Raw genomic sequence first — 16,430 nt, 5'->3', positions numbered from 1 at the left:
AAGACGCGTTTTCAAACTAAAGTGTTTCCGTGTGGACGTGGCTTTTTCCCTTTCTAGTTGTTTGATCTGCTCAACTGATTTATCGTGCTGAGAAGGATTCACTTACAGCGATATGGTTAAGTGTGAATTCGAGTAGGTTGCGTTGCAGTTCTGTGAGTAATTGTTGTGTATGTGTGTTTGCGAACACACAAGCACCTGAACAACAAACCATTCTGCTTTCTTCTCTAACGTGCATCCCCAAAGCCGAAACACCTCAGGGACTGACCTTATTGCCTTCCTAAGGTCAAAGTGCATCCTGGCGGATAAGGACTGTTCACATGCATAACGAGGGGCGGGAAGCCCCTCATGCGCTGACTGTCAGAGGTGCTGTTGTTGTAGATTTCACAGTCAGTAAAGAACGAGGGATCTCGCTGGAAATGACACAGAGAGACTCTTTCATGGCTTAATTTGCCACGCATGGCGACGACTTAAGAAGGGAGAGACATTAGCAGGTCATGAGAGAAAGAACAGCTCACATGATGTCCTGCAGTCATGCTCTTATGAGTCATGTGACCTTGATATAAAAGAGGACACAAATAAAGCAAATACTGTGATTGAGATGCATTGATATGTTTCTGATTTCATATTTGAGTTTAAACTGGTCACAGTGGTCTTGCCAGAGGAACAGTCTATCTGAAACATGAGGTCATGAGCAGGGCTGGACTGGTAATATGGAATCAGGGGCGGACTGGGCATCGGGAGAACCGAGCGGGCTGGTGGGACAGCCGCGAAATGGGCCATGAAACTTGCAGGGAAACGAATGGGACACGACAAGCAAAAATGAGCCACAGCGATACGCAGAAAAGGACCACAAACAAGTTTCGAGCCAGCTGCCATATTCCTCATGAGTAAACACATCTTTACCTGAAAACATTCAAGAAAGCCTTTTTGAACAGTCTTAAAAATGTAACACAAATACTTTTGTAAAATGTGTTTAATATAGAATACAAATAAGATGCTTCATACATTACAGATACAAAATAATGTGTGCTTCCAGGAAATACAGAAAGGACAATAGAAACAATGTGTGGAGATTTCTACAGCACACACACATGAGCACACACATGATTAAGTTATCTCTGATGCGTTTGAGGCCTTGGGGCATGTGGGAAGTGATCATAAAACTACCTCTAACTTGTATAAAGACCCTCTGTTCTCAAGAATGTCCTGATCCTCTGAATGCAAACAGCATTTGCAAAATCTTGAAAGCATGTACAAGTTTGACAAACATTGACAAATACACGATCTTAAAAGAGACGGAGCTGATCCACAGAAAATCACCCAATGATATAAACTCTTATTTCATGTGTAACGTTTAGTAATAGTACATAGTATTGTCTGGTATTAAAAGAGCAATCGGATATAGTTTGTTGACTTTAAAATGAGCAGAAATATAGCGCAAGATCAATCCATACACTCACAAGCCCAGCGATGGTTATGAGGATTCATGAGGACTTCTGAAAGCGCAGGCTTCCATTCAATGAACATTTGGTCATGCAAATTAAGCTGTGTTACGCCACATGTAGTCTCATCACAATTCCTCTAATATGAACGTTTGGAGAATACAACTTTTTGGCATTTTAACTATTAACATTTAAATGCAGTAAACGGACTGCTCATGCCTGTACTCAGATCAGTTTGGGGGTTTTAAGCTGATGTGTACTTGTTTGTGGCATGACTGTTGCTTTGATCAGATCCTCGCTCCGTCACCCTCAGCTTCACGCAGGACTGCTTGTCATCCATGGCTAACATGTCAGGAGTCACGCACCAGCAACACAGACAGGACTGGAAGACAACATGAAAGGAAAATTCATAATTATTAGATACACTGCATCATGGGTATTCTTTATATACTCTGAATAGTGCCATCAAATATATAGATGAGAATAAAGCCCACTATGAAAACATTGACTGAAACATATTCATACACCACTCTGATTTAAAAAACTAAATTGACTCCTAAAAGCGGCCTGCAATTTTTCACTCCTAAATTTAAAAGATCACTTTTCCAAACACACAATGGACTAATTGTGAAAAATTGCTCACATTTAGCAGAAAACCCTTAAAAAAAACATAAATAATACTGTACCCTCTCGCGACCCTGCGTTTACATGCGTGGACGTTGTATTTTGGCGTCGCTATGTGCAACGCATAATTAAAATGAAATTAAACCGACTGAACACTGTTCACAAGACTCTGCACTGTCATTAAAGGGTTAAACATTTGCTGCACCGAGTCACGTGACACAACAACATGACGTTGATTTCCATGAAGCGCTTCTACAGGCGCAGCGCCAACAAAAGTGCCTCTGCTAAGAAAGAGTAATTTCATACGATATGATGCTTTAAAAAAACATTTCTTTCATTATTCCCACAAAAGTTTCAACATTAAAACATCTGTGGGTCATTTTGCTAATTTAAACTTTGTTATGTTTAATTTAGTTATCTCTGTACATTACGGTTCTATTGATGAACATTAATAAATGCATTCATGCATAATCTAAAAACTGTGTCTTTCAGAGGCTTTATATGGAGTTATGATGAAAATAAGATGCATTTCAAACTGTTCTGAGACCAGTGCAGACAGACAGCACACTGGAGGTTAAGTCATGCACTAAATAGGGAGCAAGGGAGCATCCTATAGCTCTCTATAACTGTTCTGAGACCAGTGCAGACAGACAGCACATTGGAGGTTAAGTCATGCACTAAATAGGGAGCAAGGGAGCATCCTATAGCTCTCCTATAACTGTTCTGAGACCAGTGCAGACAGACAGCACACTGGAGGTTAAGTCATGCACTAAATAGGGAGCAAGGGAGCATCCTATAGCTCTCCTATAACTGTTCTGAGACCATTGCAGACAGACAGCACACTGGAGGTTACGTCATGCACTAAATAGGGAGCAAGGGAGCATCCTATAGCTCTCCTATAACTGTTCTGAGACCAGTGCAGACAGACAGCACACTGGAGGTTAAGTCATGCACTAAATAGGGAGCAAGGGAGCATCCTATAGCTCTCCTATAACTGTTCTGAGACCAGTGCAGACAGACTGGAGGTTAAGTCATGCACTAAATAGGGAGCAAGGGAGCATCCTATAGCTCTCCTATAACTGTTCTGAGACCATTGCAGACAGACAGCACACTGGAGGTTACGTCATGCACTAAATAGGGAGCAAGGGAGCATCCTATAGCTCTCCTATAACTGTTCTGAGACCAGTGCAGACAGACAGCACACTGGAGGTTAAGTCATGCACTAAATAGGGAGCAAGGGAGCATCCTATAGCTCTCCTATAACTGTTCTGAGACCAGTGCAGACAGACAGCACACTGGAGGTTAAGTCATGCACTAAATAGGGAGCAAGGGAGCATCCTATAGCTCTCCTATAACTGTTCTGAGACCAGTGCAGACAGACAGCACACTGGAGGTTACGTCATGCACTAAATAGGGAGCAAGGGATCATCCTATAGTTCTCTATAACTGTTCTGAGACCAGTGCAGACAGACAGCACACTGGAGGTTACGTCATGCACTAAATAGGGAGCAAGGGATCATCCTATAGTTCTCTATAACTGTTCTGAGACCAGCGCAGACAGACAGCACACTGGAGGTTAAGTCATGCACTAAATAGGGAGCAAGGGAGCATCCTATAGCTCTCCTATAACTGTTCTGAGACCAGAGCAGACAGACAGCACACTGGAGGTTAAGTCATGCACTAAATAGGGAGCAAGGGAGGATCCTATAGCTCTCCTATAACTGTTCTGAGACCAGTGCAGACAGACAGCACACTGGAGGTTAAGTCATGCACTAAATAGGGAGCAAGGGAGGATCCTATAGCTCTCTATGCAGTTAAGTGCGTTCACTCCTAAAATCTGATCAAAAGTTCAGTTTCAGGCTGCAGATGATGTTTGGATCACTCAACATGATTGACATGTTTGGATGATGCTGGACATTACTGTGAATCTGAATTAATTATGCAAATTTGTGATAAATATCTCAAAAACATGAATAATCATCACTCCTGGACATATAATAAACAATTTGACTTTCTATAATTTGATATTATTAAAAATTTCACTCCCACTGTCCACATACATTTTTAGGATTTATTTGTTTTGTTTGTTTATTAGGCGATTCTAATTGCAAATCCAATATATTTGTTTTTGTTTTGGTAGTTCTCCTCAATTGTTTTGGATGCAATTCTTGTTTTGCTCTCTCTCCCAGGAAAAGTCTTATTTTACTCCACTAGATGACAGCGATGACATTCTCTATCACCTTCCATCACAATATACCGATCTGAAATGTAGGTGGCGCTCTAACACAGCTGAGAACTCACATAATAAAAATCCAGTCAATTCTGGATGGCTTGTATGTTCCCCACTGTTTTGCAGAACATCTCGTCTTCTGAGTGGACTAGAAGCTCAGTCTAGGGGTTGAGCAAGTTTGACCTTTTAAACATCCGCTCACTAAAGAACGTTTCTAGTCAATGACCTCATCACCTCAAACGACCTGGACTTTATGTTCCTATTCTCAATGAATCAGCCCCTCAAACTTTACGTTCATGAGTATCTGTAGAGCTGTCAGGAGAGGTGGAGGATTAACGGCAATATTTGAAGACTTGGTGATCACTTGACCTTTGCAAATCTAAGTATTGTACTAAAAGGTGCTCCACATATTCTATTTATAATTATTTACAGGCCTCCAAAATACTCTCCTGGCCTTGTTGATGATTTTACAGAACTGTTATCAACTTCCTCTGAATTTGTCTGTTTTGTTATTGCTGTGGATTTCAACATTCATATAGAAAACCCTGAACTCAACACTGCCAAAGAACTCACAACAGTTTGTTACCCTTTTGACCTGATGAGGCCTCAGAGCTGGGGCGAGAGAGCATAGTTTATGTCTGCTATTGTTCTAAGAAACGTGCAGACATAGTACAGATATAGACCTAGAACAAAACAGGATGTGTTGCGAGACACCTGTCCTCGTATTTCGCTGAGATAAGTACATTTACGAGTCGTTTCCAAAAATAAAAGTAACAGTGGAGCTGTAGTCTATCTTTCCATTCAAACCGCAATTTTCACACTTCTAAGTCCTAACCGCCTGACGTGACACTTATGGTTATTGCATGATTGAGCGGAACTCTCTGTACCTAAAAAGGAAATGCCTGCTGACACAAGAGGGTATAAAGATCTTAACGAATATCTGGGTGTCAGATAAACACCTCAGCTCTCTCGCTCTTCACATCTGATCTCCGACTTTGAGGCCTCATCTCTGTACTTTAACTTTTTTCCATTTACTTACTTAGTTCAATAGACAAAGACAAGACTTTGTGTTGTTAGGTTTATTCCAGGACAAGAAATATCTACTTAACATTTATAATCAAACATTTATTTTCTGTATTATCGCATTTACTCTCGGTATTCATTAATTCATTTTTATTAATTTATAAATTTTTACAAATTAAAGTTGTTATTCCTTCCAAAAATCATCTAATTTATTGAATTTATTTCCATCTGCTGGATCTCACTGCATCCATCCATGACGTATGGAGTCCCACAAGGCTCAATTCTTGCACCGCTCCTGTTCAACCTGCATATGCTCCCACTAGGCCAAATTATGTAAAAAAAACTAATTGTGGGCCATAGCTATGCAGACAACACCCAGATCTATCTAGACCTATCACCAAACGACTACAGCCCCATAGACTCCCTGTGCCAGTGCATTGATGAAATGAACAGTTGAACTCCGATCACATTTCTTCTGCGAAGCTGACGTTCTCCTTCCAGGTTTTAATAATGCATTGAACAGGGGGTCTGGGGTATCTCAGCGAGTATGGATGCTGACTACCACCCCTCGAGTTGTGAGTTTGAATCCAGGGCGTGCTGAGTGACTCCAGTCAGGTCTCCTAAGCAACCACATTGTCCCGGTTGCTAGGGAGGGTAGAGTCACATGGGGTAACCTCCTCGTGGTGGTGATTAGTGGTTCTCTCAATGGGGCATGTGGTGAGTTGTGTGTGGATCGTGGAGAGTAGCACGAGCCTCCACATGCTGTGAGTCTCCACGGTGTCGTGCACAACGAGTCACATGATAAGATGCACGGATTGACGGTCTCAGAAGCGGACGCAACTGAGACTCGTCCTCCACCGCCCGGATTGAGGTGAGTAACCGCGCCACCACCAGGACCTACTAAGTAGTGGGAATTGGGCGTTCCAAATTGGGGAGAAAAGGGGATAAAAAATAAGAATAATGCGTTAGACAGTTCTTAACCCAAAGCCAGTGATTTCAGCAATCTCCTTAGTTGTTTTCTTTGCTTGATGCAGGCCAGTAATATGTCCTTTCTGAAACACAGAATCATCTTTTCCACGACCACAGGAAACGTCTTCCAACATGGTTGTTTAAGAAATGAGAAGCTGCATCAGTTAGGGTTAAAAGAATTGTTGACAGCTGAAACAAATTAATCACTGCAATAATGATCCAACATTGTATTAGGAACAGCTGACAGATAATAGTCAGTACTATATGAGAGAACTTAAATTTGATTTTGGTATTATTTTGAATATTTGTACATCTCTTACCCTGAAGCAGTTCTTGAATCGCTTGCTAACCATGTACAATGCGATTGGGTTGATGCAGGAGTTCACTGATGCCATGTTGATCCCAATATAATCAAGAACAAGGAGGAAGCTACAGGTATAAACAAACAAACACACAAACAAACATTTCTATTAGAGACCAGACACTGAAGGTGCTTAGACAGCCTTTTGTATTAAAGTCAATTGTTGAGAAATTTGGCACAGAATTTAGGGGCGGTTTAAGCTTAAATCTTACCAATTTTGGGAAGTATAGTTCTCTGCGGAAACAAAAATGGACGTTTTCCAATCAGTGAGCTTTTTTCAAACTAGGATGGGTGTTTTTCATTTTCATTTTCACTTTATGTTTTCTAAAATTTAGTGGCCAGTTCCCAATACCTTTCTCACCTTAATAATGTCTGAGCTCACCCGTTATTGCAAAACTAATTCGCCTTCGCTGACTTCAGTAGTTTAACCAACAATTTGAGGTCGGACTAGACTATAAAAATCACGATCTGTCACAAGAATGTTGTTTAGGCTATGTATGTAGGTCTAAGTCAACCTCCGGAAAATGATCACATTGAGGTTCCCAATATTGATTAGACGGTTGAAAATACCCACTGATTGGGAAACCTGATTTTTGTTTAATATCATCAATATTGAGGGCATCCTCTCAAACCCTCTAGCTCCTCCAAAAGCTCAACTTTTACATTTCTGCTCATACCTTTTTAACCATATGCTTCAGAAACCTCTGATCCCTTTAGTTCAATGCACCGGATGTTTCAATTTCCCCCGTCTTTGATTTGAATGAAAACTCTTACAAATTTGGTCCAATCTTTACCAAATTTGGGTTAGATTATCTTCAAGTAAAGCATCAAATGGATTTTGGTTTTTAATCTGTGTTCCAGAAATGACCTCTTGAAGATGACAACATGGAGGCCGAACAGAAAATTAGGCTAAACCATGCCAACGATTTGGTGTTTTCTTTGGTAGCTGAGCAGTGTGGGTACAGCGCCACCTTCTGGTTAAGAGATCACCAACATTACTAAATATGCATAATTTGGGATCTTCAACTCCAATTAAAAAAAACAACAAACAAGATTACAATATGTTTACAATCTTATAATTAACATACATTTAAAAAAAGGAAATATTCTCCTCAATAACATTTCCTCAAACACCTTCCATTACAATATAATTTTATTTTTCACAGAAATAACTACATTTTAATACATTTATTTCGCTTAATTGTGGTGCAAGAGAAAAAAGAAGCCATTTGCCTAAAACAAAGCCTTAAAGACCCAGCTGGTTGCTTCGGCAGCGGGTGGAACTAACTCAAAAGTGCTAATCCCTTTGGTTAGCGCTCACATGTCACAGTCCACATTCAGTAAATCAATTAGAGTGAAGGCAGACAACATATATACAATTATATAGATATAAAAGTGTGCCTTCGGCCATTTCTGCAATCCATCTTGAAGTATTTGTTTCCAGACAATGTACGAGAACTGATGTCCATCTACGGCCAAATGTAAAACAAGGTATTCCTCATGAAAGATTTGTGAAGATAGTTAATGTGTTGACTGATTCTATCTTACCTCAAGAGCTCGCAGCGGTTGGGGTCCTTTTCATCATAAGTGGTCATCTTAAGAATTCGACTGAGGTGAAGTGGAAGCCAGCACAGTGAAAACACCAGCACCAGACAGAACACGGTTTTAGCCACCTCACGCCTCTGTGTGGGGCACAATCATCTTTAAAGCTGATTGTTTTGCTTGATAATCACAGTACAAGAAGGCATAACGAGAGTAAATCTCCATAGTATTAATGAACTTTATGACAAGGTATGAAAGTGAATGTGATTTTAATTTTAGTCTTTAAGTGCATGTAGGAAGTATATGGGCTCTCTCAAAAGAATATACATTTCCAAAAATAATGTACAGAGGGCTCTGACCTGTTTCAACTGATCATTCAGTGCAATTTTAAGCCCGTTCTTCTTTCGGAGCATTTCACAGGTCATGAGAGTGTAGAATAAGGCAGTACAGGCCAACGGTAAGCAGAAGTAGAAACTAAAAAGCCACCAGTCTTTGACTGACTTATAAAACTGGAATTTAACAGAGAAACCAAATAGTCATGACAAGTAACAATTTATATTTTGCGAATAATTGTAACAAGAAGGGGATTAAAAGAACCAAGTTATTTGGGATTGTGCATTGAATTATTGAATGACATGCACAGACACACACTGACCTGCATGAACCTGGTTTTCTGCATGGGATGGAGCAAGCAGATCCTAAGATGCTCTCCTTTGTAGTCCATCGTGATCATGTCAAAGGCAATGGCCTCTGGTGCCGCAAGTAGGATGGACAGCACCCATATCACAATAATTTTAATGGCTGTCCATTTGGGTACACCGATGCCTTTGATGCGGTTCCATGATGCTACTGCTCGATACCTTAGGGACAATGTTATCAAAGCCAGATGCAAGATTAGTTGGTGCTACAAGTAAGGTTTTACATACTAAGAGCATACATATGAAACAAATGATATATATACCTGTCTATACTCAGTGCACACAAACTCAGCACTGTGATGCCAACTGATGCCTTCTGTATAAAGGGAACCAGTTTGCAAAGTCCAACACCAAATGGCCAATCTTCAGCCAGAAGCTGGAATACAGATACTGTACTGTCAGTATACGAAAGCGGACATAGAATTACACAGTGAATCAATGAATCAACAAAATAATAAAAGTCTATATTATATGTATGTTTGAGGAAGTAATAAGGAAAAGGATGACAAAAAGACACATCTGTTTATGATATTAATGTGTCTGTGGGAATTTCATTCACTAAAACTCACTGCAGTTTTTCCTCTGAGTGAAACAAATTTGCTCATTGCATTTGACTAATTGAGACCTTTCCAGTGATATATAACACATGAATATCTCATCTTGTTATGGTTTTACCAACTCTGAATATATTTGTTGGGACAACAAATTAGCAAATTATGAGAAGGAAACCGTACTTATCTGTCATCAAATTAAAAAAGCATTATTTAAGAATGGGTAGGATCAGCTATATGCATTGTAAAGTCCAGATTTGAAGCTTTAAAATGACAAACATTTAGCTCAGATCAAGTGGTTATTCATTTATTATGTAATTATTTATTTAGTTTTTTCCTCAGGGAGTGACCTTCACTAGCATGTTATAAGCTCAATTAAACCTTCTATCAAAAAATAAACGAAAATATGTTCAAAAAAGGAGTACAAAACCTGTCATAATGAATTATGTAATGCAATATCTTGTGATAATACATACAATATGAGAGATTTATGAACAATCTTAGTGGGCCGGTCATTTTTGACAGGTAAATGTGTTAATGTGTTAAAAGAATGTGTTAGCACAAAACCAAGGGTTAAGAGGTGTTCAAGACAGGTCTTTTCCCCTTTTCTCCCCAATCTGGAGCGCCCAATCCCCAATTCTCAAAGTCCTCATGGTGGCGCAGTTACTCACCTTAATCCATGTGTCGGAGGACGAATCTCAGTTGCCTAAGACCGTCTATCTGCGCATCTTATCACGTGACTTGTTGAGCACGTTACCGTGGAGATGTAGCGTGTGGAGGCTTCACACTATTCTCCGCGGCATCCACGCACCACTCACCACACGCCCCACCGAGAGCGAGAACCACATTATAGTGACCATGAGGAGGTTACCCCATGTGACTCTACCCTCCCTAGCAACCTGGCCAATTTGTTGCTAAGGAGACCTGGCTGGCGTCACTCACCACACGCCCTGGATTCAAACTCACGACTCCAGGTGTGATAGTCAGCGTCAATACTCGCTGAGATACCCAGAGCCCAGATCTTTGTAAGTTTGCCAAAAATAATACTATATTTTAAGAAGTCAGATGGGATGTTTTATAAAGTTGCAGCAAATAATTTCCTCAAGTATTAATACATTGCTCTATGTACATTTTGAGTGACAGGTTAATATAGAAATCATGCATCTATTATTATTATATTATTAATGAAAGTTCTCCTATAGACACCTAGTGTCACATGCTCCCAAAATTCATATTTGAAACATGTGGATTTATCTACAAAATTTAAAAAAAAAGTTGAGTTACTTTACTTTTTAATTACTTTTGAATGAGTGTGTGTTCAAAAGTTTGTCTCCACTTGTGAAATGTTTTATTTGCATTTTTTCTTATTTGATAGATTATTTTTCATTACAAATAATATTATCAACAACACACTCAAAATATAAAAATATCAAAAATATTTCATCCTGTTTTAAATTTCCATCAAATTGAATTGTGCAACAATTAACTAACTTCAATAAAAAAACAACACCAAAATGTATTATATTGAAATGCCTGAGTAACTCTTACAATTATTTCTGAATGCGTTTTAAGTAAAACGTTTGTGCAAAACATGATCAAAGAATCAGAATCAGCTTTATTGCCAAGTATGCTTACACGTACAAGGAATTTGTCTTGCTGACAGGAGCTTCCAGTCAACAACAATACAAAAACATCAGCAAGACAAAGATAATTAAAAACAAAAAAAAGAATAATAAAATAAATAATTATACATATACGTACATACACTCACCTTCATACATACCCACATACATACATGTAGTGCAAATCTATTACAATCTGTTATATAAAAAAAAATACAGTTTATTATGTACAGTGCAATGTATGTAATGGCATAAGTGGATATGTTGGTTAATATAAATAGACTTAACCATGTATTGCACATAATTATTGCTCAATGGGGCAATTTTAACTGTTCATGAGATGGATCGCCTGAGGGAAAAAACTATTCCTGTGCCTGACGGTTCTGGTGTTCAGAGCTCTGAAGCGCCGGCCAGAAGGCAACAGTTCAAAAAGGTAGTAGGCAGGGTGAGTGGGATACAGAGTGATTTTTACAGCCTTTTTCCTCACTCTGGAAGTTTATAGTTCTTGAAGGGGGGGCAGGGGGCAACCAATAATCCTCTCAGCAGTCCGAACTGTCCTCTGTAGTCTTCTGATGTCTGATTTCGTAGCTGCACCAAACCAGACAGTTATTGAAGTGCAGAGGACAAACTCAGTGACTGCTGAGTAGAACTGTTTCAGCAGCACCTGTGGCAGGTTGAACTTCCTCAGCTAGCAAAGGAAGTACAATCTCTTTTTCACAATGGAGTCAATGTGTGTCTCCGATTTCAGGTCCTGTGAGATGGTAGTGCCCAGGAACCTGAATGAATCCACTGCTGCCACAGTGCTGTTCAGAATGGTGAGGGGAGTTTTCTTCGTATAAAACATATAGTTCACTCAACAGTAATAAATCAAGAACATATAGTCCGCTCAACAGTAATAAATCTAGAACATATAGTCCGCTCAACAGTAATAAATCTAGAACATACAGTCCGCTCAACAGTAATAAATCTAGAACATATAGTTCACTCAACAGTAATAAATCAAGAACATATAGTCCGCTCAACAGTAATAAATCTAGAACATATAGTCCGCTCAACAGTAATAAATCTAGAACATATAGTCCGCTCAACAGTAATAAATCTAGAACATATAGTGCACTCAACAGTAATAAATCTAGAACATATAGTCCATCAACAGTAATAAATCAAGAACATATAGTCCGCTCAACAGTAATAAATCTAGAACATACAGTCCATCAACAGTAATAAATCTAGAACATATAGTCTATCAACAGTAATAAATCTAGAACATATATTCCGCTCAACAGTAATAAATCTAGAACATATAGTCCGCTCAACAGTAATAAATCTAGAACATATATTCCGCTCAACAGTAATAAATCTAGAACATATAGTCCGCTCAACAGTAATAAATCTAGAACATATAGTGCACTCAACAGTAATAAATCTAAAACATATAGTCCGCTCAACAGTAATAAATCTAGAACATATAGTCCACTCAACAGTAATAAATCTAGAACATATAGTCCGCTCAACAATAATACATCTAGAACATATAGTCCGCTCAACAGTAATAAATCTAGAACATATAGTCTATCAACAGTAATAAATCTAGAACATATAGTCCATCAACAGTAATAAATCTAGAACATATAGTCTATCAACAATAATACATCTAGAACATATATTCCGCTCAACAGTAATAAATCTAGAACATATAGTCCGCTCAACAGTAATAAATCTAGAACATATATTCCGCTCAACAGTAATAAATCTAGAACATATAGTCCGCTCAACAGTAATAAATCTAGAACATATTGTCTGCTCAACAGTAATAAATCTAGAACATATATTCCGCTCAACAGTAATAAATCTAGAACATATAGTCCGCTCAACAGTACTAAATCTAGAACATATATTCCGCTCAACAATAATACATCTAGAACATATAGTCCGCTCAACAGTAATAAATCTAGAACATATATTCCGCTCAACAATAATACATCTAGAACATATAGTCCCCTCAACAGTAATAAATAAAGAACATATAGTGCGCTCAACAGTAATAAATCTAAAACATATAGTCCGCTCAACAGTAATAAATCTAGAACATATAGTCCACTCAACAGTAATAAATCTAGAACATATAGTCCGCTCAACAATAATACATCTAGAACATATAGTCCGCTCAACAGTAATAAATCTAGAACATATAGTCCCCTCAACAGTAATAAATAAAGAACATATAGTCCGCTCAACAGTAATAAATCTAGAATATATATTCCGCTCAACAATAATAAATCAAGAACATATAGTCCGCTCAACAGTAATAAATCAAGAACATATATTCCTCTCAACAGTAATAAAACAAGAACATATAGTCCATCAGCAGTAATAAATCAAGAAAAAATAGTCTGCTCAACAGTAATAAATATAGAACATATAGTCTGCTCAACAGTAATAAATCTAGAACATATAGTCCGCTCAACAGTAATAAATCTAGAACATATAGTCCATCAACAGTAATAAATCTAGAACATATAGTCCGCTCAACAGTAATAAATCTAGAACACATAGTCCACTCAATAGTAATAAATCTAGAACATATAGTCCGCTCAACAGTAATAAATCTAGAACATATAGTCCGCTCAACAATAATACATCTAGAACATATAGTCCGCTCAACAGTAATAAATCTAGAACATATAGTCCCCTCAACAGTAATAAATAAAGAACATATAGTGCGCTCAACAGTAATAAATCTAAAACATATAGTCCGCTCAACAGTAATAAATCTAGAACATATAGTCCACTCAACAGTAATAAATCTAGAACATATAGTCCGCTCAACAATAATACATCTAGAACATATAGTCCGCTCAACAGTAATAAATCTAGAACATATAGTCCCCTCAACAGTAATAAATAAAGAACATATAGTCCGCTCAACAGTAATAAATCTAGAATATATATTCCGCTCAACAATAATAAATCAAGAACATATAGTCCGCTCAACAGTAATAAATATAGAACATATAGTCTGCTCAACAGTAATAAATCTAGAACATATAGTCCGCTCAACAGTAATAAATCTAGAACATATAGTCCATCAACAGTAATAAATCTAGAACATATAGTCCGCTCAACAGTAATAAATCTAGAACACATAGTCCACTCAACAGTAATAAATCTAGAACATATAGTCCGCTCAACAGTAATAAATCTAGAACATATAGTCCGCTCAACAGTAATAAATCTAGAACATATAGTCCGCTCAACAGTAATAAATCTAGAACATATAGTCCGCTCAACAGTAATAAATCTAGAACATATAGTCCGCTCAACAGTAATAAATCTAGAACATATTGTCTGCTCAACAGTAATAAATCTAGAACATATATTCCGCTCAACAGTAATAAATCTAGAACATATAGTCCGCTCAACAGTACTAAATCTAGAACATATATTCCGCTCAACAGTAATAAATCTAGGACATATAGTCCGCTCAACAGTAATAAATCTAGAACATATTGTCCGCTCAACAGTAATAAATCTAGAACATATAGTCCACTCAACAGTAATAAATCTAGAACACATAGTCCACTCAATAGTAATAAATCTAGAACACATAGTCCATCAACAGTAATAAATCTAGAACATATAGTCCGCTCAACAGTAATAAATCTAGAACATATAGTCTGCTCAACAGTAATAAATCTAGAACATATAGTCCGCTCAACAGTAATAAATCTAGAACATATAGTCCGCTCAACAGTAATAAATCTAGAACATATAGTCCGCTCAACAGTAATAAATCAAGAACATATATTCCGCTCAACAGTAATAAATCTAGAACATATATTCCGCAGGAGATATGTGATTTGGATTTGAAGCTTGCATTACTGCCAATGTTTAAACTGTCAATATTAAAATAAAGAAAAAACAATGACAGCAACGGTAAGAACCTGCACTGAGCGAGCACACACGAATGACACCGGTTTGGAGCGATTCAGACAACATGGGGTGGAGAATGACGTCACCGCTAGTGAAAACATTCTCGCTATATCTAGGAAAATTGTTACAACGTTTGTTTTAACGGCAGATGGGGTGTAGAATGACGTCACACAGCCCAAAAAAGAAGGCTTAATATCTCAAACACCAAACCAGCACAAACGAATGGAATTATTTTGGTGATTATTTCTTAATAAATTAAATAATTAGGAAACGCTATGTCTAAACAAATCATAAAATACAAAGGTGTGCTGCAAAATGGGCAATTTAAAAAAGTCAGCCAGGAGAGACTTTACCTTATACACGCTGATGGGAATGTCAATGACGATGTGCAGCAGGTCCCCGAGCGCAAGACTGGTGATGAGGATATTAGGGCCGTTCCGCATGCATTTATTCTTATAAATGATTCTGAGCAGTGTAGCATTTCCGATTATCCCAACCACAAAGACTAGGCATGAAACCACCGTGTTAATATACTTGAAAGTATCCCGTATTTCTGTGGGTCCGGCGCACATTGGCGGCACCACTCTTGTCCGTCGAGTCATGGACACATTGCGTTTCAATAAGATGTCTTTCCCAACGGCAGATTTGAGGGTTGGAGACATGTGTCCCGAGGAAAGTTGCCTCTGATCAGAAGTCCTCTCTTGTGCCCATATCGACACGAAGTGTGCCGTCAGGAGAACGAGCAAATAAACTATACGTCTCGTTTCCATCGTTTGTATGAACCGGTAATTAAATATTGTTTTGAACACTTTTCATTAAAAGCTGTTAAAAAGATTAAAAAGACAGCAACAAAGTTAAAGAAGAGGTTGAAAAACGCATTTGTTTACCCGTCGCAAAGTAATCTGAACGAAGACCCCTGAAAGTCCATTAAATGTCCGCATGTGCCTCAGTCTAAAAGTGTTTAATCGGTCTCTGAGGGGCATTGCCTCTCCCCAGTGGCAGTCCCACCCAATGTCTTCAGACTCTCAGAGGACTACAGAAACACTGGGATGCTGACTGTGCATGTGATCTATGGTTAATATTATTCACTGATGACTTGTGCCAACACTTCCACTGAACAGTGGCATAGAAAGTCATTCTAAAATGTGTTCAACATTAACAATTCTGGGCTATTTCAGAAGCCCACAGCACAATCATATATAATAATATTTGTTTGCACTGAGGCAAAAAATATGAAGTACATTCTATATTGAATAAGTTAGTTAAAGCTTGAAATATGAAGTAAACATTCTACATTCAAACATGTTAAAAATAAATAATCAATCTCTTAAGTAGGGCTGTCAATCGATTACAATTTTTAATCTAATTAATTACACGGTGTCCTGATTAATGAATCGCATATACAAATAGTTGCTGAATGCCCCTCATCAAACAA

General features: G+C 38.1%; 1 protein-coding gene across 1 annotated transcript; it reads right to left on the bottom strand.

The window, feature by feature from the left end:
• Positions 1 to 977: 977 nt before the first annotated feature.
• On the bottom strand, positions 978 to 15,991 carry LOC127653879 (endothelin receptor type B-like). Its single transcript, XM_052140693.1, has 7 exons — positions 15,349 to 15,991; positions 9,153 to 9,265; positions 8,847 to 9,051; positions 8,551 to 8,700; positions 8,198 to 8,331; positions 6,609 to 6,717; positions 978 to 1,824 (listed from the first exon to the last, which is right to left on the bottom strand). Exons 1-7 carry the CDS (start codon positions 15,763 to 15,765, stop codon positions 1,687 to 1,689), a joined length of 1,266 nt encoding a protein of 421 aa, XP_051996653.1. The 5' UTR covers positions 15,766 to 15,991; the 3' UTR covers positions 978 to 1,686.
• Between the last annotated feature and the right edge of the window lie 439 nt (positions 15,992 to 16,430).

This window comes from Xyrauchen texanus, chromosome 2 (genome assembly GCF_025860055.1).
Source record: "Xyrauchen texanus isolate HMW12.3.18 chromosome 2, RBS_HiC_50CHRs, whole genome shotgun sequence".
NCBI lineage: Eukaryota > Metazoa > Chordata > Actinopteri > Cypriniformes > Catostomidae > Xyrauchen > Xyrauchen texanus.
The sequence above is the reverse complement of the archived record's forward strand: the minus strand, read 5'-3'. Positions and strand labels throughout refer to the sequence as shown.

Excerpts from the sequence above, each read along its gene's own strand:
- LOC127653879 (XM_052140693.1), bottom strand. The coding sequence starts at position 15,765 with ATGGAAACGAGACGTATAGTTTATTTGCTCGTTCTCCTGACGGCACAC. Across the intron at positions 9,052-9,152 it reads TGTGCACTGAGTATAGACAG|GTATCGAGCAGTAGCATCAT; the intron begins GTATATATATCA and ends ATTGTCCCTAAG. Across the intron at positions 1,825-6,608 it reads GATTCAAGAACTGCTTCAGG|TCCTGTCTGTGTTGCTGGTG; the intron begins GTAAGAGATGTA and ends GTTGTCTTCCAG.